This window comes from Triplophysa dalaica, chromosome 21, assembly GCF_015846415.1.
Source record: "Triplophysa dalaica isolate WHDGS20190420 chromosome 21, ASM1584641v1, whole genome shotgun sequence".
Lineage (NCBI taxonomy): Eukaryota > Metazoa > Chordata > Actinopteri > Cypriniformes > Nemacheilidae > Triplophysa > Triplophysa dalaica.
The window spans coordinates 4,401,637-4,423,773 of record NC_079562.1 but is presented as its reverse complement, the minus strand read 5'-3'; the positions used below and the strand labels follow the sequence as shown (position 1 = coordinate 4,423,773).

The following is a 22,137-nucleotide window of genomic DNA, read 5'->3' as shown; positions in this document are numbered from 1 at the left end:
AATTTTAGGATGAATAAATGATGACAGACATCTTTGGGTGAACTTTCCCTTTAAGGTCGCATGTACACAATCCCTTCATGTTTGTTCATTAATTCAATCAAAGCATATTGTATAAGGCCTATCATAAAATGTTTTTTATGTTTTGGATTATAAAAAATATGTAAAATGTTAATTTGCCACACACACATGCTATATTAGACTGTTCTCAAGACCCTCCTGTGTGATTCAGTAACCTTTTGCACAAAATAGTTTGTTATAAGAACACTAGTTATCATTAAAAACAAAGTTGTAACCTCAGCATGTTGAACCAGCTGCTGGACGATACATTTCCTAAAACATTGGAAATCAATAGCAGGGCTGACCTTAAACTAATTTTTCCATTTTGACTTTGACCCAAAGACCACAACATTTCCTAAATCACTCCTGATCTCTCTGTTTGTTGTTTAGTAAAAAAGAGAAAACACAGACACCTCAGTCGTGTTACCACAGTTTGGTTTATTGTAAGACTTCAGTTCGACAACAACTATGGAATTCATCATTCAAGTCTCCATTAGCATGTCAATTATCTGAATGCCTTTTTTTGTTCCTGGGATTAATTGACTTATTGTGGTGCTCATAATACTCTCAACATGATTATTGATTATAACCATACTACCATTTATATTAAAACAAGGGTGAACATAATTTCTATTTTCACTAAATGTGAAGGACCAATCTGAAACACAGACCTCAAGAATCAGTTAAATCAAGAGTGTATGTGCTTTGGAAGATGGTATAGATTTACTGTAGTTTCTGTAAATCCTTTTTAAATTCCTGGTACATTTGAACAGCATCTATGTAATCAATACTATCCAATTCTCAATGATTTGAAACATACATGTACCCCTTAGTCTTACTTAATGAAATGTATTGTGTACTTGTTAGAATGGCTTCTCTTCTAAATTAGTGCACTTCGCACCAACGTGCATCATGAAAACACTTCTTTAATGATATACAGGAAAACTCCAGTCTTTATCTGGTTTAGCACCTTGTGTAGAGTACTATGTAAAAACAGCCTTTCAGCATAAAAAAATACAAACATAAAAACTACAATTGAAAGTTTGTCAAAATACACATTCAATACATATTCTTTGGAGAATTACTGGTAACGTGACCTCTTGTTTACTGCAATGTTTTTTCTGTACCCAAAGCCCATCTCCACCGGTGCATCATTAAGTTTAGAATAATGATAGAGATTTACTTTTTTCATTAGTTCGCTTGAGGTCTCCACCAAGATTTTTCAGTTTAGCTTCAAAAGCTAAAATGGCATCCAAAACCATTATTTTCCGAAATATATTGAGTAACAAATTGAATAGATCTATCCTTACCATTGTGCTGAACCCAATAATGCACCACTCCCCCCAAATGTAAACCCAGCCACCCCTCAGCAGATCCATCGAACGAAGCGGTCAAAAAAGCTGGCTTTGTTCAGCTGGCTAAAATCTTCGCCTCTGAAAATAGCCGTCTGGTCTCCCAGCGCAAGCTTCGTCAGAATCTCCTTGTCGACGTCGCTGCCCATAGCGATCACCGTGGAAACCCCCCCTTCATTTCGCATTAAGTTGATGTTCTCAGTCAGGTTCTTGGTGCTGGTGACCCCATCAGTGATGAAGACGATCGACAGCTCAGCATTTCGTCTGGCCAATCGAGCGCCACCGCTCCTGATGATATTATTGACAGCGTAGTTAATACCACTCCCTACGTTGGAAGTAGAATCTAGATAGTTCAGATTGGCAAGGCCATCAGAGATGACAGTAATGTTGTTGGTTAGCTGGAAGGCGAGCTCATGATTTTTGTCGTCACCGTACTGCAGAAAAGCCACCCTGGTGTTGCGTTCATCGTTGTCTCCACGGGCCAGGGTCAGACGGCTGGCAACGTTCTCTACGAACTCGCGGGCATAGCGGAAATTCTCCTCACCCATGCGCTCGGAGCCATCCAACATGAAGATGACATCAACAGGGCGCTGGATGCAGTTGGCTACCGCTGGTTCTATGAACACAAAAAACAATTGTATTGGTTAAATTTCGCAGATTGACTTGGTAATTTTAATTATTTATGGAGAACCTTTCAGCTGGATGTGCATTTGAAATAGGCAAACGTAATGTTTGGGATTGCTATTATAAAATCTAAAGTTTATCTTAAATAAAAATTCAATCAGGCAAAGTGCTTTTGAATGTTACTAAGATTACATAAAGCACACAAATGTCAATGTTAATTGTTAAAAGAAAAATATGAAAAAATAAAATAAAAATAATGCTAAAGATGTTTATTTGTTGCTCTGTTTTAGATAAACATTTCCTGCAGTCCTAGAGCTAATTGCACATTTTGAATACACAGTGTCATATAAAATCATGTTTTACTACATCCTTTCACATTACCAAGAAAAAGCTAACTATTGACCTTAATGGCAAACTGATTGAATAATACACAGTCCAAACTAGCTTTTTTCTTTCGCCCATGGAAAGATAACGTCAAGATGGGCACAGCTAAATCCCATTGCTATGTATTTCCAGCCATTACCAATCGCTTGAATAATAATTGCACATGCAATACATGCCACCCAGATGGACATGAACATTCATATGAGAGGCAAAACCTCATCACAGTGTATACAGTCTGCTTCAAATATACATTGTGAATTATCTAAAGATCAACGCTGTCTAAAAAGCAAATTAATAAATGGGGAAAATTTAGGATATATAAAATTACATAAATACCATAACACTGGTTAAAGCAGATGCTTTGGTTAAATGGTTAAACCACACACTTGAGATGTTGAACATTTGAACGTTTGAACACATAATTTCCATAAAAACACCGTAGGGGCACTAAAAACGTCTATGAGGCAATCTATGAGAAGCTTTGGAATCTAGCTATAATGTGCAAAATGCAAAACTGATTTAAATGAACGTAAACAAAATCTTAACATTAATGCCATACATACATGTGTACAGATGCTTTAAAAAAGTTCACCCAAAATAAAAATAAAAATTCTGTTATCATTTACTTCCCCTCATATCAATGTACAGTATATAATTGTCTTCAGTGGATAACATAAAAATATGTTTTGAAGAAGGTTGCTTTTCATATTTTTGTTCTTCACAAACCGCCAGACACCATATTGATTAGTTTTCTTAAAAATGTTTTTTAATCTTTTATGTTCTATACTAGAAATAAAATCTATGTGGTTTATGACGACTTGAGGGTGATAAATAATGACAGAGTTTTAGTTACAAGCCTTCAATTTTGAAGTATGATAACCACTAATCCATAATTCACAACCCTTACCCATTCCTCATCACATTTGTTTTAGTATGTAAAATCAGAATGCCTTCAAATCCTGCAGACCCCGAGGATTTAAGCAAATATGTACAAGCGAATTGCGCACCATATGAAAAAAGCAGAAATTGAGGTCAGAGACAAACACAGCTATTTCACATTAACTAAGCAAGAACTGCTCATCATGGAGGTAAGCGAAAATATGTAAGTGGCATAATTTCTGTTAATCTAGCCAAGATGCTGATTATTTTCCATGCTAGATTATTTTAAGTATTAGCAACTGTGTATCAATTACACAAGGTAAATTCATGCGTAGTCCAGCTAGCGTTTTACTGAACAACTCTTCAAGCACAACTGGACAGCGAGGCCAAGTGCTTCCTGTTCATTCGAAACGAGAGCTATCACCATGTTTTGTTTAATGCCCAATCGCATGCTTCTGAACCCTAACACAAATTGAGAGCTTTGTTTGGGTCTCCAATGATGTCGGAATAGACAACTTTAAACGAGTCTCTGAACAGATCGGTCCATCTCTGTTTTTCAGGACCAGAGGCCATCTTGGCTCTCTGGGCTGCGTATGCCAATGTAGCTATAGCCTTGGTGTAGGTATCTGGGTGCTTGGCCTCTTGTAGATTGTCGATTAAGTTTGCGACGCTCGATACAGTGTTCGGGATGGGACTGTCCTTTCCCTCCTCTGCAAGTGCATCATGTATGGGATACCCATTCCAAGTAGACACCACATCTGCAATTGAGCGTTGAAACACAGTTTTAGGGGCCGTCCTAGCAACTGGCTCCGCCTAAAACGATGCCACTGCAACGCTGGTATGCAACACTACAGAGATGCTTTACTTGTGAGACGGGGCAGGTTTAGCACACTTCACAGATGCATTACAACATATTTAACGTACATTTGTGGTCAGAACATCATTAATTAACATTTTTAATATTTTATATGAATTTTGAATTGATGTTGATTGTTTTGGTTTTTCTGAACAGTTTAGCTTTTTTAAGGGGAAAAATGAATGAGATGGCCTCAGAAGACAACAAAAGTTTTTTGTTCATTATTTTATATTAGTCAGCTGGCTAGGAGCTCCTTTTAAACCAAAGTTGGCTCTAACTAAAACTATAAAATTATATTAAAACAAGTACAATATAAGCTCAATGATTATTTGAAAAACTCACAACAAAACAAAAAATGGAAACGTTTGAAATAATTAATAACAAAATAATAATACAATAAAACAATTATCAACTTTAAAATAAATAAATAAACACTTAACTAAAACTAAAATATTTTATTTTATATACTTATATAAATAAACAAATAAATATTAAAAGAAGTGCATAAAAAATTGTAAAAACAAAAAATATGAAAATAAATATAAAAAATAAATAAATGCAAAATACAAATAAAACTCAAAACAAAACGTCTTGGTTACAGATGTAACCTCCGTTCCCTGATGGAGGGAACGAGACGTTGTGTCGAACCGACAGATGGGGTTCGTCTTGAGAAACCTATCGACTTCTGAATGGTTTAGAAAAGGCCAAAGAAATTGGCGAATGAAATTTGAATGCCCGAATTCGCCCCTGGAGACGGCATGCTGCATTCATTCACCTTTGGGCTGAGGAGCCTGAGACCTATCTTGACTGCTTCAGCGGGTGGCACGCGTTGTGGCATGAAGGACATCCGTTACCAAGACGTTCCCTTTCTGTCAGTCTCTCGACATTGTGTCCAACTGACAGATGGGGTTCCTATGGAAAACGCCACAGCGATGTCCCGTGTCACAATCTCTAGTGATGCGACGGTGACCGGCCTTGGCGTCTCATCATCATCACGCACCGTTTCCGAATACGTGGTTGAGGAACAAGACGGGGTAGGACCGTCTCTTGGGGAACGGTCAGACGAGCGAGACGAGGTGCGAACGGTCCCGCGAGCCAGTGGTTGACGAATTAACTCTCACAGTAATCCCCATATAACCCTTGCTGCTCACCGTAGCGGATGGCAGGGTCGTAGCCACCGCTGTCTAGGAACGGGAAGCAGATGAGGTGGTGGCTTGGTCCCGAGGGAACACAGCCAGCCATGACGAAACGTCTGAATCGTCATCCGCCCGCAGTGCGGGCAGGACGTATCCACAAAGGCTGCCTCAGCGTGCTGGAAACCCAAACACTTGAGGCACACAACTTGTCCATCCCCCTCCTCGATGAGTGTATTGCACCCACGAGAACAGTGGGACAAGCCATGCTGAAGAAATTAACTCTTCTGGAACGGCCAAGACGCCCAGGGGATGTTGCTGCAGGAAGGGATAGTCAGCTGCACCACATCATAAGGTTCCAGTAGTAATTCACGTAGAGTTTGTCTCAAAGTCGATCATGTGTGAAGGCTCCGGAGAACAAAAGGTGAATGAATGCAGCACGCCATCTCCATTTTATACCTGGATGTCCGGGGGCAGAGTCCGGCAAGCAAATTTCATTGGGCAATTTCATTGGCCTTTTCTAAACTAGTCAGAAGTTGATAGGTTCTCAAGACAAACCCCATCTGTCGGTTCGACACAACATCGAGAGAAAGTGAACTATAATAACTAAATCAAACCCTTTAAAAAAGGTAATTAGAATACAGTCGTGGTGTGAAAAAAAAGGTAGGACAAACAATGTTTATGAAATCAGTCATATACATAAAATCTGCTATAAAGTGCAGTTTGAAAAGATCAGAAAAAACGCTTACCGCTTTTACATGGAAGATCAGGGCAAACAGTCACTGGATCTAAAACGTAAAAAAATATTTATATATTGAGACCGCCAATAACTTTTGGATGTTTACAAAGACCTTCAAATTAACAGGACTCACTTGGGCAGAGCACAGGCTCAAGCTTATCGATGAAATCCTCTGCCACCAGATCCGCAAAACGCCTCGAGCCCATCACTCTTCCAGATTTGTCGCAGGTGATGGATTTCAGGCTTTCATTCTCTTCCGGCTGTTCAAACATGTCCCCGATTCCAATAGCATTGACATCAATGTTTTTATCATCGCCGCAGAGGTACTTAAGCAGTGTGTCGTCATCACGGGGGTCGTACCGTCCGTCCGTGATCACCACCACAGTGACATTAGCCTTCGCCCGACGGCTGTCACGAATGAGGTTATCATAGGCGAACTTCAGGGCGGACGGAGTCCACGTTCCACCGGCGATCCACTCCAGCTTTTTCACGGCTTCTTTAAAGGCGGACAGAGAGTCGATCTTGGAGTCGTTGAGGCGGATGGCCTGAAAAGTTCCATTGTGACTGTACTGGACAACGCCAACTCTGGTTCCTGTGAATGTGAGTACAAAAAAAGGTTAAATAAGTAAAAAACTTTTTCAATTGCATTTTTGTCATGACAGATTGTGTTAAAGGAATTTAAAGCAATGTTCACCTGTCTCAGAACTGGGATCTTTTGCTATTGAGCCCAGTCTGTTGATGGTGTTGATTACAAAGTTCTTCTCAAGGGTGAAGTTTGTCAAGCCCACACTCTCTGAGCTGTCAATCACAAACACAATATCCAGGGCTCCGCATCTCTTTTCACAGTCTGAAACAGAAATGGTGGTTCTTGTTGATCCAAAGCAAATATACAAAAGCAGATCAAATAATTTTGATTGAAAAGCTGAAAGAAGCATCTTACCACAGCATCCACATGTCTCTCTGACGTAGTTCATGACATCACATTCCTGAGAAAAGAAACAACAATTAAAGACTCACTATTTGCAATTGAGAGATAACAAAACGTCAATTTTAATACTTACAGTAAGACCAGGGTCTCCTTCTGGGCCAGGGTCTCCCTGTTAAAAACACAAAAATTGCTTAATGTAAATGGACAGTTAGCCCATAAATAAAAATTCTGTCATCATTTACTCACCCTCAAATTATTATTATTTCTTCAAACATTTTGACTACCATAGGAAACTACATAGTCAAAACAGTTTGCTTTCCTACATTCTTAAAAGAACAAAGAAATATATAACACATTTTTTTCTACTATGGTAGTCAGTGGTGGCAAGAACTGTTTGGTTACAAGTATTCTTCGAAATATCTCTCTCTGTGAGAAAAGAACACACACACTTATGCAAATTTGGAACAGCGCAAAGGTGAGCAAACGAATACCGAATCTTCATTTCTTGGTGAACTGTTCCTTTAAACTGCACTGTGAAACATTTAGATGTCACAACTTTCTATTCATTTCTATGTGATGGAGCATTGACTCACATTACGTCCTCCATCTCCCCTGGGCCCTCTTGGTCCAGATTCTCCTGAGGGTCCGGGCTCTCCCTGTAACAGATTTATGATGTTTCTTCATAAAAGATTTTCACAATATAGACAATTCTCAGTGGATAAATTGGACAGAAATGCTGCTTTGCGGATTTAAAATTAGTTGAGAGTGCAGTTTCATGCAAATATTTTTGGGACAAAAAATGTACAGAACTAAAATGATCAGATTTGCTCACAGGCTCTCCTGGAGTTCCGTTAGGACCTTGTCCACCCTTTGCTCCACAGTCTCCTCTGTTTCCTCTTGGTCCAGGTGCACCTTTATCCCCCCTGTCACCCTGCGAAAGACACCAACCGCTTATAGCTTCTAAAAAACGAATTCTATTAAATGTCATGATATACTGTATGTGATGTGACATAAACACTGTAAATTGAGGTTATTGTGAGTACTTCATTTTTAACTGGTTACAGTACCGTAGGTCCCATTGATCCAGGATAGCTGAACCCAGGTCTGCCAGAATCACCCTATGACAACAGAAACAGCATCTTGAATTTATAACAGAATGCAATCTATACTGAGTTTTTTTGTGAAAATACATTCATTAGAAACAAAACGTTTTTGTGTGGTCGCACCTTTGGTCCTGGGGGGCCAGAGTCACCTCTAGGTCCAGCATCACCTGGGTCACCTTGTGAACCCTGTAATGACATTTATTGTTTTTTAAGCTCAACTGGTCTTATCTAGAACCGACATCCAATTAAAAAACGTGGCACTTTAGTCATTAAAAATGTATCAATTTAGTACAGTGTTTTGATATTTTTTTTAACATCTGACAGTTTTTCAAAGTATAAAGTTCATTCTAAACACAGCCAATGTGAAGTGTGAATGTAGGACTCTTTATATTTTAAACATTTATTGATTAAATCAACATTTCTTACATTTCTTCCTGGTTCCCCAGGGGAACCTGGTGGGCCTCTTGGTCCTGGCAGTCCAAAATCACCCTGAAAGTTAGAAGAAAACAAACGTTTAATATTTAAGCCATTATTAGCCGCTGGCCATCCATTTTGAGGCTCGCCGTGAATGAAATTCTTAATTTCGGCGGATGACGCACGCAGTGCTTCCGAGTGTTCGAATTCACTCACTTTTTCATTTACTCATTCAAGTGGATTTTATTAGTAAACTAATGTAGAGAATAGTCATTGAGGGAATAGGGGACGATTTCTGACAAAGCCTTGGTTTATCTTAAAGCCTGGAATCTGATGAGAGGCACAAGGGCTTGATGTCACAAAAATGGTTAATCCTTATTTACGCAAGTGACAGATTGCAAGTGAATTTTGTTATTGCTCATGCTTGTTCATTTATATTCCTAAAGCTAAGTTTTTATACTATAAACAAAAAAATCTATTTGGATTTCATGTTGACTTTCGTACCTTAGCTCCTTTGTTTCCAGCTTCTCCCGCAAGACCCCTGGGACCTTCAGGACCCGGCTCACCCTGTCAGATTATAATCAGATGGAATAATAAGTGAATATTACATTTATGTTTGAACCACACTGGAGCATCGTCTTCCCTAATGAATTCAAATTATGCAACAAAGCGCCAGTTAACTAATTTCAATAGAGAGAAAGACCTAAGCCTGAGTTTGTATGAAAAAATGTATTTTAAGAGACACTGACCCTCTCTCCTTTCGTCCCGCTCGGTCCAGTGCCACCTTTGGGTCCAAAGTCACCTCGTCTTCCCTAAAAACATTGTCAAAAAATCACAGTTCTGCCACTGGTCATCTTATTTTAAACAAGGAAAATAACATATAAGTACAACAGCTCCTCACAGCATCGCCTTTAGGTCCCAGTCCCCCAGATGTCCCCTATAAAAAAAACATAAAACAACCTGAATATTAATTGGTCAAATTTGGTAAAATGAAGAAAAAAAATCAACAAATACATACAGCAGGCCCTTTCACGCCAGGATTTCCAGGTGATCCTGAACTTCCTCTTTCTTCCTGTAGAGAGCGCCAGGCAGCATATTAAAACATGATCAATAGCCAATATTGATATATCATCTTAAGTTTTAAAAACTCACTTTAGGTCCAGCGTCTCCATCCGGGCCAGGTGGACCTGATCTTCCTGGACGACCTGGATCACCCTGAGAACACAGAAAGCATGACAACTTAAACCAACAAGCCTCATAAGGATGCAGATGTATCTTTTCTGTATAAGATTGTTCAGGTACCTTCTCTCCCACAGACCCTGGAAGACCAGTATCTCCAACATCTCCAGGATGACCATCAGGACCCTATGAATAACACAGTCACCTGCCAGTGAACTTCAATAACTTGATATCCTGATTTCATAATCCAAAGAAAAAACTCACACCTTGTCACCCGGGTCACCTTTGCAGCCAGGGGCGCCGATCCGGCCAATTTTTCCCTGTTGACATATTGAAATTTGTGTAAGATTTCTGTCATGACTCCCTAAATGTTGAAACTATCACATATGGTACTGTAAGTAACCTTTTGCCCATCTGTTCCATTGCGGCCAGATACTCCTGCAAGACCCTGTTAGACAATAAAAATATTTTATGAATATTCAAAGATACATGTAGCCATTTGGATTTTAAAGAAAATATAAGGTTATCAATAGACTTTTCAGGAAGAACTTACCTTTTTCCCTGGTGCTCCAATTTCTCCCTAAATGTCAGAGAACTTGCGTTAAAAAGGAATTTGCAAGATTGGTGCGTTATCTATACGACTTTCTATTATGATTTTACAGATAATTCTCAAAACACTTATACCTTTTCACCATTGAGACCGTGCTCTCCCTAAGAAAATAAAGAAATAAAAACAATTAGATGGACAGACATAACAAAATCGATATTTCAATGCATATTTGCACATGAGGACAGTCTGAAACTCACCTTACTTCCAGGTTGTCCAATAGGCCCTTCAATACCAGGATCTCCCTGTAATGATTTGACATTTTAAATTCAAACATTTTGTATTTTCAAGAATTTATAAATTATGTAAATTAATTATGAATAATGAAAATGAAAATCCATAAAAACAAACGTATTAAAACATTTCTATTCGTTGAATAAAGACTTAAACAAAAACTTAAACTAAATGAAAATTTGAAAGATTGCGCTAACAATAAAATGAAATGAATTTAAATAAGGCACTAACATTATGAACTGAAAATAAATACAAACTAAACTAAAACAAAAATGAATGCAATTTATATGACAATATAAAAAAACGAATAATAGAAAGACGAAAGCATATTACCAAATTGCTAAAAACAAAACAAAAATTAACATAATAAAAATCACATCTTTTAACATGGATAAAACAACAAAAAAATTAAACTATAATAAATTGATACTTACAGCACGACCTTTTTCACCTCTTAGGCCAGGGTCACCGTTATCACCTTTGGTGCCCTGTAATAATCCAAATTTACATTAGATTATTTAAATTCATCATAAACACGTAGTATTAAGACTTTTAAGATACTCACTTTCTGTCCTCTGTGTCCTGCTGGACCTTGAGCTCCTTTAGTCTCCAGACATTTCGAGTAGCACTATGAAGAAAATGAAATTCAGTAATAAATAAGGTTAAAATCTAACCTGATCTCTAATCTAAAAGCTCTGACAGAAGATACAAAATGTTCAAAAATCTGTAATCGATGATGATTGCTGATATGATCACACCTCTTGATAAGCCAGATGGAGCTGTGAGAAAAAGACACAAAAGAAAAGTTATGCTCACACAGAATATTTATTTACATAACATATATATTACTAAAAATGTACGTCTTGCGTTATATTACCATTGTGTCATAAATGCTGTCAATGGTCGATGTCATTAAGAGAGGCCGCACCCCCGTGAGATCAACTGCCATGTAATCACTACGATAAACTCCAGCAGGTGAATTTGCGATCTCTCTAAGCCCCGACTCGTCTAGATTCCTGGAAGAAGCGACTGCGAAAATTTTTATTAACTCATCACGCGCACGCTCTGCCGCCCCTTTGATCCCACCGCAGGGGTCTCCTGTCACGTGACCATCAGTGATGACCACAGCGAAGCGTTTTGCATTGGGTTTGGATTCTGAGCGGATCAGCTGGGTCATGTTGGTGATGGCACAGTCAATGTGCGTTCCCTTGCCCAGATACTTGATACCTTGCACTTCTCTGATGAATTCATCCTTCCCGCCGATGGGACTGATGATTTTCTGTAGCTGGGAGAAGTGAAGACCTCCTACAGACCAGCTGATCTGAACTGAACCTTTATAGCTAACATCCTCTAGTTTCCTCGCAAAGGAGGTGGTGAATGCTTTGATGCTCTCTACCAGACTTCCGGGCGGGTTCTCTTGCAGAGCTATGGTCTCCGAAGTATCAATGACAAAATACAAGTCGATGGGACATTCCGTTTTTTCTGGAAGGACAGATCACACCATTAAGTCTTATTAGGCCAGCTGTTTTTCTTAAAGGATATAAATATATCATTTTTCAATAAAGGAATACTTCAAGTAAGAAACAAAATATCACTACTTTTTTCACTATGTTTTACCCACCCTCAAGGCATCTTGCCTGATTATGACTTTCTTCATGAAGAAAAACGCAGTCAGAGTTATAATACCACCTATCATTTCACTTCCAAGCGATAGAAAGGGAGTGAATGGTTGTACATTTTTTGAAGCTCTAAAAGTGCATCCATCGATCAAAGAACTGCTTGACCCAGCTCCATGGGTCAAGGAGACGGCATCCGATTGTAACAAAACGAAAAATTCTTTGTTCGTCAACTTACTACATGCCCGCGTCATTTGCCGGAAGGACAAGCCTCAGGTTCACGAGCAGCAGAGGGCTAAATGTTGTTTCTTGCCTGAAGTATCTCTATAAAGTATGATTCTAAAAATCGATTTTTATTTACCTCTGCAACCTGAGCCAACTGGAGGCTGGCCCCGTGCCACACTCGCAAGAACCACAAGGAGGACCAATATTCCCATCATCCTCATTCTCCTTCCTAAAGAAACACATAGAATGTACCATGATCTGTTATATAATACACAACATAAAACACTGTCTGTAAACATCGGTCAACTTTTAGCGGAGCAAAATAATAAACAGACAGTAAACAGACAACAACATAAAACCAGGATAATTATTCATTTCCTGCAAGTAAAAATGTCTGTTCAAGTCCTGGAACATGGCTATTATTTTATGGTTTTACACAGAGCACTTTGTTATGTATGATCTGATTCCAAAATCTGTAAAACACAGCCTCTGTTTAAAAAAATCTGCTATAGTGGTTGTCAATGTTAATATTCAACAATATTAAATACAGTGGAAAAAAGAGATTATAATTGGATTTTAGACTGAAATCATTAAAAAGTTTGGATTCCTAAGTGGATATCAGCACATATGTCGATGTTATGTGTTACATATGCACCCCTGCCAGATTATGCACCCCCCTCCCCACAATGGTTAGGGTTAGGATTAGGGGTTAGAAGAGGGGTTAGGATTAGGTGTGGGGTTAGAATTTGTCAATCTGGCATCGTGTTATTGATGGCTGTTTATTGATTATAAGTGCAAATTCTGGCAGGGGTGCATTTCTCGGCACAACACCCCACACCAACATTGTGCGTATGTTACGGAGATTCTTTCTGAATTTGTTCACCTATGATTTTTTACTACAGTAGTGATTTGGATACAGTAAGATCATAAATATGACTTCGAACAAGCTATCATTGTTTGACAAACAACAGTAATTTCAGGGCTTGTATCAAAGAGAATAGAATTTGTTGTCTAGGTACTGGATGAATCTCGTTGTACTTCTATGTTGTAGGCCTACAAAATGTGAATGACAATGTTGATCAAAGTTCTTTATTAAAGTGATTATTACCATATCAAAAAAATGCATATTGACAGTGTGTTGGTTAAATAAATCTGGTGCTCCCTCCTGAATAACGGAAATAAAACACGCCAGCAGCGGCAGCCAAGTCAGAGCCGTTGAGAGAGAGAGCTGCGTCAAATCAAGAGTCCGTTGACTCAAATCGAACACTTTTTTCACAGCAATGGAGGCTCTCGACAGTTCCTGAAAGTTACTAGTAAAGCATGGTATTGTGACGAACTTTTAATCCATTTAACACTAGAACTCCCGGATATCTATAACTACGAGAATGGCCGTAGCAGTCATTTTAACCTCTCATATTAGACTGTACTGAAAGTCATTTTTGCCATGCAATATTTACATTCAAAGCTTCTATTGAGATTATAGGTTGAAGCTTTGAATGTGTGATGTTGTCATATATTATATTGTTATCACACTAAAAAAACGCAAAATCCTCAACCACATCCCCAAGTGGCAAGCAAACTCAGATTGGCATACATAATACGATTGTTTAAAATAAATAATTGATATGTTTCATTTTTGTATATAATTTCGCAAAAAATAAGAGACCGCACCCAAAGGTGTGTGCCTTGCTTTGTGTCCGGTGTCCTGTTTAAGGACAACGGCAAGCAGAAGTTTTTTACCGCAGTGAAAACGTTGTTTTTGACAATCTAAACGGAAACAACTATAGATTGATGCAGAATATTTTGTTTTTTCTAATTTCTAATTTTAGAAATTATGATATCTAACCTTTTTTCTATGTATTTGGATCACACAAATCGCACCCACCACTGAAATCAAAATGTATGAATAAATTGATGTGTTTTGTTAGGATAGTTAATAATAAACATAAGGACACGAAATTGAAATTCTTAGGAATGTAAAAAATATATATTTCATCGTCAACCACAGAATTTATTGGGTAACCTGCTAATTACAGATATTCGAAGTAGATAAAATGATGTAAAACATTTTTTTTTAAATATAATAAGTAATCAAATATAACAATATGCATTATATTGCATAGTAAATACCTTCATAGACATGTATGGGCATATGGCAAAATTAGCAAGTTCAAATACAGTTACAAAGAATATTCGCTAACCTGTGGGAAAACGAACTGATTTAGAAAGTATTTCATTTTTGCTGACATTTTGAGGGTACGTTGTTTAAGCTTAGCAAGAACATAAAAACCGGTCGATAATAAGTTGCTCGGCAATCTTCAATGGCGGAAAAGAGCTCTGAAATGACGCAATGTCTGTAATGCATAGGCTACAATTTGACCGCCATGGCAGTTCAAGGTAAATACTCAGAACTCTTTTGTGTTCATCAATTTAAATAAACAACAATGTAAGAACAAAATATACATATATTTAAGATAAGTCAAGGTACTGTAGCAAAGTTGTTACATTGCAAATTTTAAAAACCTTGGTAGGTTTAGTGTAAAAGACGTCAATTAATGAATCAAAACATGAAATAAATAAAGCATTTAAAAAGAAAACATAACTTCCTGGAACTATCAGAAGGATCCATTAATCACGTGACTCAAAAATTTTAAACTTCCGTTGTCGCGACTCTCTATCCAACGACCGCATCTGAGCTAAGGTAAGCTCCGAAGCCTTAAAATGGGTGTGGCTTAGCAGCCCGGAAGTGGTTTCTAATTGGTCAGGATATTCTTAATTATTATATTAGTGAAGCTTTTATACTATTTTGTATATAAATACAATTTAATTTTGCTTGATTTCTATTTGTAGGTGTTATCCTGGTAGTAATTTTGTAGATTTGTGACTAGCCTATATGTTGTCCTACACATATGATTGCAATATTATAATGTATTAAAATGTAATTTTGTCTAAAAAGTATTGCAACAATTAAATCGACTGATTTGAAATATTATGTAATGACGTTATTAATCGAAACATTGGTAGGCTTGGGTTTTTGGATTACTGTCTTTGAAGGAGGGGCTCGATCCTGAGACAAGGCAACCTAAAATAGCAGAAAAATCATCTGAATGCCATTTATGTTTAAAGTCATTCTGTAGGCTACTCAACATAACACATATATGTGCACGACATGTAGGACTATGAACTATAAAACAAACACCATTTTAAAATGTGGCCACCCTCTCTTACATTCTAAAGCACAGGTGATCCTATGAATTGTAATTTCATATAGGCCAACAAGTACGCATGCATTAACGAAAAAGCATATTAGTTTATTATCTAATGTGAGGTTATATTTACTTAGTATATTGAATTAGTTTAATACCCAATAGAAATAACGCTCGGGTGCAAATAAATAGACATTCATAAAAATGTAGTTAGGTATTGTAATTAAATGACTGGCTGCATGCAAACATAGTCTTTCTGAGCTGTGGAATCAAGAATTATAACAAAAAAGAAACAATAAAAAATAAGTCAAATTCTTGTACATTTTTTGCTAAGTCTAAACTTGTTATTTATTCATTTTCTGTTGTAAATGTGGCTTCAAAGCAGACACGAATTTAGTTTTAGTTTCATGCACAAATAAACAATGTGTTACAAACTTACAACTTATAGTCTGAAGCGCATGATCATATCCAGATCAGATCCTGCGCTCTTCAGAAAAAAAAACCGCACAGACAAAATATCATGAAGTCAAATTCCAACTTACCCAATCTTCAGACTTTTGGTGTACTGCCTTGTAGTTACGTTTACCAAGCATACATTCCGACAGGATTTAAATCAGAAATCAGAATTAAGTCCAAAATGGTGTGAATGTTTCGGGAAGCCAAACTGCAGGAGAAGTTTCTTCTGCGCCTCTCCCAGCTTGAACAGAAGTCTGGTCCCTCCTTCAAGAGAAGAGCAGCGCCTCTCCAAACTCAGCATCTTTAGAATTCTCCTTCTGTCCACATGGAGGCGCTGTGCATCCACACTGATGGACTCCTCTCCCATCCCCCCTATACTCACTTATTTGGATGGCTGTTTGTTGATAAGAGGAGGGGGTGTTTAAAACACACACATGTTCACAAAGACTTCAGTGAGGGCAATTTTTCAAATAATCTCTTTTTCTATTGCAAAAAGTGTACACTGAATTCATTCTGGGTTCGCTCATGTGGTCCCTCTTCTGTGGAAGTGTATTAATGAAATGCACATGGCTGAAACATCTGTCAGTAGAATGTCACACAGCTTCATTTCAAAGAAATTTGACTTTTTTCACAAAGAAAAGTTGAGTGTTTGTTAAGCGTTTTGTAAAGTGAATGGTTACTCGAGAATGACTCGGTTTAGTTTGACACTAATGTGTAAGACATGAGAGTCAAATTGTCCAGTCATTTTTGCCCGTTGCCTTACTCATTTACAACAAGTTATTTCCAGTTGTATACGTATGACAGACTGTGTGCCAGTTCAGTCTGACAGAGGTAATTCACCGATGAGTCACGATTACCAAAAGATCAACAAACATAAACACACATTTTTATTCCATCTTCCTGTAAACATATTTGCAGGCCCAGCAAACTCACATTTAACTCCCTCATGTTTTACACACGCGCACACAAACACGGGCACGCACCTTTACTGTACATGAAACCACACATGATTGGTCATTTTTGGTCATCTTCGTTGCCATGTGTCCTTCCCCCAGGAGCCTGGAAGAAGGGAAAGGGACACGGATTTGGGATTTCCCCTGTGTTGAACAGAAAAAAAAAATATATATATATATAGAGAGAGAGAGAGCTCTTCCATATCCTTTTTAAAGTTCCAAAGCATTTTATATCACATGCACACATATCCCAGTGATGCAGGGGTTACATAAAATAGCAGATTAGCAGGAAACTCTTTATATTCTGCACCAGAAAAGAAGAATCATGCATAATGCATGCCAGTCTGAATTCTTTTGTACTGCACATTAATTACTACACAAAATCACACAGGTTGTATTGCATAACACATCGGGAACATTTGAATAGTTGTTACTTTGGAAAATGTTTACAGGTTGTTGAAATAAATAGGCCTATTAAAATGATTTCAAATGAAGTTGTTTTTTAGACATTTAAGCTAAATGAAGGACATACCTGTGCCAAGGTAAGTGAGAGGTGGTTTGGTTGGTTCTTCAGCTATTTGTTAACAAATCTGAGGCTTAGACATAAATAATGCACGTATACACACTACAGTCACTCACTAACACACTAAAACAAGTTTGCGTGTTTACATAAACTCACAGATGTGCAAGCACACACACAAGGATAGCAACAATATCCAGCTGGGGTTTTTCTTTTTTCGTTTTCCTGTTCCTTTTAAACACTGTGTGTGGCATGTTTGTATGCATACATATATACTGTAAATGAAGTATAAACACTATACAATTATGTATACATTTATATCTATGTGCTACAGACATGTTAGACCTTGGAATTGAAAACACTCGTTGATGTTAGACACACTCCTAGATTTTTTCTTTTTGCAGTTGCACGTTCACTCCCTTAGTTTAATACCTGTAAGTGTGGACAGTTGTGTCCACAATAAACTGTTCATGTTAATATTGATTGTATGATTATTCGATAAGATAATTCATTGATGCTTGTTGATTAGAGATGTTTGATAAGGAAGACACAAAAAAAGAACAGTGTTGGAGAACTAGATGATGACTGAACGTTGCTCTGGTAAAGTCCTGGATACATAATCTCATATTTCTGAAAATAAAGAACGTGTCTATTGAACACTCTCAAGAGTTAACAAAGAGGAAACTGTCACAAAAAAAGGGCAGAACTCGTAAAACAGAGATGGGTTTGTCCAATTTTCCATGTTTCTTGGCGACAGATGCATATTTCCTTGAGAAGGAGAGAAAGGGATGTAGGGAAAAAAGACACGGAAGGGGTCTAAAGGGGGGGTGGCGGAGTCTGTTTTGTCTCAGAGGTACTGAATGACTAATACTGTAAGAATGATTCCACACTCTCCCCCAGTTACAAGCGCACAAACCAAAAAGTAATGCCTCCTCCATCATGTAATGTTACAAAATCATGCTACACACAGTTGCGCTTAAATTAGTCAACACGATTCATTTAAAGTCAGATGGGTGTAAACCTCTGAAAATGGTTTTGGTGTAAAAAAATATATATTTAATTTCCTAAAAACATTTACGTATTTTTAAATCTTCTGAAGGACATTAGTAAATGAAAAAAATAACATGTATAAATGAAACAATAACAATTTACACCAAAACCATTTTCAGAGGTTTACAACCACCTGACTTTAAATGAATGGCAGCACTGAATGTTTCTATCTATTGTAATAGTTGTGTATGAGTGTCTTGATTGTCCTCAATGTAAAAAGAGGAATCTCAACATCATACAGCTACATGCTGGACATGAGTCAAATATCCAGAAATGCTGAAAAAGCAAAGATTGTGGGGGACCTGAATGATTGTTTTGAAGATCAGTGGACAGTCTACAAACAACTATGACTAAACATAACTGTCATTGATTGTTTAGGAAACATCATACAGTATAAAGAATCAGGGGCGTGTAAACTTTTGCCCTGGGCTAGTTTTTGAAATTCTCTTATTATTCTTTAGTGTGAACCTTATGTTAACATTTCTTTAGAGAAATGACTTGCTCAGATTTTCAAAAATCCTCTGAGTTTCCCAAATTTTTCAGCTTTTTCCAGATTCTGTAAGTGGTACATAAACTTTTGATCACAACTGTATCTACTCCCCAATATGATATAACTATGTCTTTAGATGTGAATAAAGACATTACATAATGAAGGGTTATATTTGTATTACCTTAGAAAGAGCTTTTTCTATCTACATATACACCCCTAACATGGAATTCGACATGCTGTTTCTACTGTAGCCCTATACGGACAAACTGCTATACAGAGGACGTTTTGTAAATATGTTACCTCATTATCTCCACAAGAAGCAAAAAAGTGACAACATCTTCGTCCAGTGTCTGCCACCATAGTGCTCTCAAAGGGGGGGGATGAGTGAGCCGTTGGTTGCAATTTGCAACCTTACTGCTAGATGCTACTAAATTTCATACACTTGTCCTTTAACACCGTTTGAGGAAGTTTTTAATAACAGATGAACTACACCTGTGGATGTTCTGCTTGGAATTGAGGGCATATGCAAAGTGAAAATGAGTTGGGAGTTACTTTTAAGTAGTTGCAAAAATGTCTAATTTATGTGGAGTTAGTTCTGAATTGAAATCTGAATATTTTATATAAATGTTTAAGCATGGATGCTTTTCATACGGATGTCAAATCAAGATCAAGTTTATGGCGCACTGTAAAATATGGTAACACATAGTCACAAGTTTTCAATATTACACAACTTTATTCCGTAACTCAACTTGTTATTAAATGGAAACTGGACTCCTGCCTTTAAAACTGACTGAGACTGAAATAGCAAATGGAGAGTTTTTCCTGACATCTTAAGTTTCTTATATGCCCAGTTTCACAGACTAACAAAGGCATAAGACTAGACTAAAATGAATATTTGAGCGTTTTTAACTAAACGACAATTGACCTGACATATCTTAAAAAATATCAGTGCCATTGTTTTGTCTCAAGATGCACACTTGCAATGTTATTTTTCTAATGCATTATTATAAAAGCAAGTTAATTTATTTAACAAATAAAGTGCACTTGAAGTCAGATATTTTAATATGAATTAGATTTTTTTTCTTTCAAAACAGTATCATTATTGTACTACAGTGCTCCTACTATAGGTTGGCAGTTTTTATATTTATTTTACATCACAGTATTACATTATATTTCAGCCTTTTGGGCTTCAGCTGGAAATTTTACTTAAACATACAATTATTAGAGAAGAGTAATAATGAAGTCCTGCCCCTAAACTGTTATAAAAGCAAATTATACAGTTAAAATAAGACTATAAAATGAATTAACCAATGAAATAGTTTAACTAAATTGCTATGAGATTGTGCTGGTTACAAGAATGGATCGATTCCATATTAAAAAATGATTTAATTTTAGGAAACATATTTTATTGATACATAAATGATACATAAATGACAATTATTCACAATGTCATCTGAGCTTTGAACTTATTTATAAAAAAAAAACTCATTTTGTGTATGTGCACCATTGGTCTTGTCATCACTATGGAGCTCTGTGTTAAAATCCCGAATTCCTCTAAAATCTCAGAATTACCGGCAGAACCAATTTCCTTATTCAAACTGAACCTCAGGTTTAGACAAACTGAAGCAAAGCAAAGGAAAGCAAGCAGGCATATCAACATTTCACACAGGACCAGTTCAGACAAGAGCAAGATCTGTTTTTAATGAAGACCGGTGAAGAAGCCCAATCATAGTTTACCATGACATTTAGCACGCCATAACATTTTATCTACTGTTTGAAAACAGATCTGATTGCAATTGGCATACAGCACAATTGAGTACAACTCCAAGTTCGTTTACAATCCATTACGTAACATCACCTCGCTTGTCCCCGTTGCCTGTTCACCAACCGATGACTCGTGCTGAGCGGTCAGAACAGTGGATCCCTTCAGGAACTAACCGACTTGTCGTCACTGGGAAAGACTGCCTCACCGGGAACACGGCGTAAAGGCCATAGAATACTTCTTTATTTCCCTGAAAGGAGGGTGTGTTGATGGCACCTGTGCGTCATCTTGTGTATTGTAAACACGGTGCGGTCTGTTAGTCGCTGGGGCCTTGTAAAGTTCCTGGCCAGATTAAACACAACTGGGATGAATTTGTAAACAGCCAGCTGATGAGATGCTTTAATGTACTGTGCATTTGGCCTTCAGTCCGGTGCAGTGGGCATAAGAGGTGCAAAATCATAATGACAGCTTATTTTATGAAAGGAGAGTAATGTTGTGATGTGTTTGTCAAAGGCCAGGCCACCTGTGTCCTGTTTGTCAGCTGTGTTAGCAAAATGATGAATTTTACAGCTCTTTACATAATAAGTTCAGAATCAGAATCAGACGTGCTGTATTGCCAAGTGTGCTTGCACACACAAGGAATTTTCTGTGGTGTTGGAAGCTACAAACATTCAACACAATGACAATACAAATATAATAAGATTTATAGTACAGTAAGAGGGGGATAATAACATATAAGCTACACTTTACAGGGAAGTATATAGTAGAATATACATATTAACAGATTGAATGTACATTTGTGCAAATGGATAATGTTGTAAGTAGAGGAAGTGTTTTATACATGTAGAAATTAAATGTACATATAATAAGGCACTATAGCGCACACTATAGGAGTAGTGAAAGATGAATATTGCTCTTAAGGAGAAGTTGTCTGTTTAGGAGGGAGATTGCCTGGGGAAGAAGCTGCTTCTGTGTCTGAAAGTCCTGGTGTTTGGAGCCGGCCAGAGGGCAACAGTTCAAAAAGTTTGTGTGCGGGGTGTGTGGATTCGATGATGATTTTTCTCGCCGGTTTTTCATTTAAATTAACCCTATGCATTTAAATGCAACCTATAAGATGTTGAAGTGGAAGTTAAATTGGAATTGGAATCAAGAAAGAAAGAATTCACTATATGTGACCCAATCTGTGAAATCCAAAGCCTCATAATCTGGATAACAAGTATACATCACAAAAAATACTTTTGCAGATTCATATTACAATTCAAATAAGTTGAACTCAGTCACACAGAAAAGTATGCTTTTTACAAATAGACTGGACATAATGTCATAGATATTACTCATTGATATTAAGTTACTCGGTGAATTGGATCCAA

The 22,137-nt window shown here is 37.3% G+C and overlaps 1 protein-coding gene across 2 annotated transcripts; it reads right to left on the bottom strand.

Moving 5' to 3' along the window:
• Positions 1 to 475: 475 nt before the first annotated feature.
• Positions 476 to 16,234, bottom strand: col6a2 (collagen, type VI, alpha 2). 2 transcript variants are annotated; one of them, XM_056734924.1, is made up of 28 exons: positions 16,079 to 16,234; positions 12,467 to 12,559; positions 11,367 to 11,971; positions 11,248 to 11,268; positions 11,055 to 11,117; positions 10,924 to 10,977; positions 10,456 to 10,500; positions 10,333 to 10,359; positions 10,202 to 10,228; positions 10,052 to 10,096; positions 9,915 to 9,968; positions 9,772 to 9,834; positions 9,622 to 9,684; positions 9,488 to 9,541; positions 9,371 to 9,406; positions 9,219 to 9,281; positions 8,974 to 9,036; positions 8,482 to 8,544; positions 8,179 to 8,241; positions 8,020 to 8,070; positions 7,785 to 7,883; positions 7,546 to 7,608; positions 7,086 to 7,121; positions 6,965 to 7,010; positions 6,719 to 6,871; positions 6,158 to 6,616; positions 6,035 to 6,073; positions 476 to 2,025 (listed from the first exon to the last, which is right to left on the bottom strand). In XM_056734924.1, the coding sequence occupies exons 2-28, from the start codon at positions 12,549 to 12,551 to the stop codon at positions 1,424 to 1,426; spliced, it is 3,042 nt and encodes a 1,013-aa protein (XP_056590902.1). In that variant the 5' UTR covers positions 12,552 to 12,559; positions 16,079 to 16,234; the 3' UTR covers positions 476 to 1,423. The 2 variants fall into 2 exon arrangements, with proteins under 2 accessions (XP_056590902.1, XP_056590903.1); XM_056734925.1 differs by lacking the exon at positions 476 to 2,025 and adding an exon at positions 2,236 to 4,054.
• Positions 16,235 to 22,137: the final 5,903 nt, after the last annotated feature.

Coding starts and splice junctions, on each gene's coding strand:
- col6a2 (XM_056734924.1), bottom strand. CDS start 12,551: ATGAGGATGATGGGAATATTGGTCCTCCTTGTGGTTCTTGCGAGTGTG. Junction 9,969..10,051: donor ATGGAACAGATGGGCAAAAG/GTTACTTACAGT, acceptor ATATGTCAACAG/GGAAAAATTGGCCGGATCGG. Junction 9,835..9,914: donor AAGGTGACCCGGGTGACAAG/GTGTGAGTTTTT, acceptor TGTTATTCATAG/GGTCCTGATGGTCATCCTGG.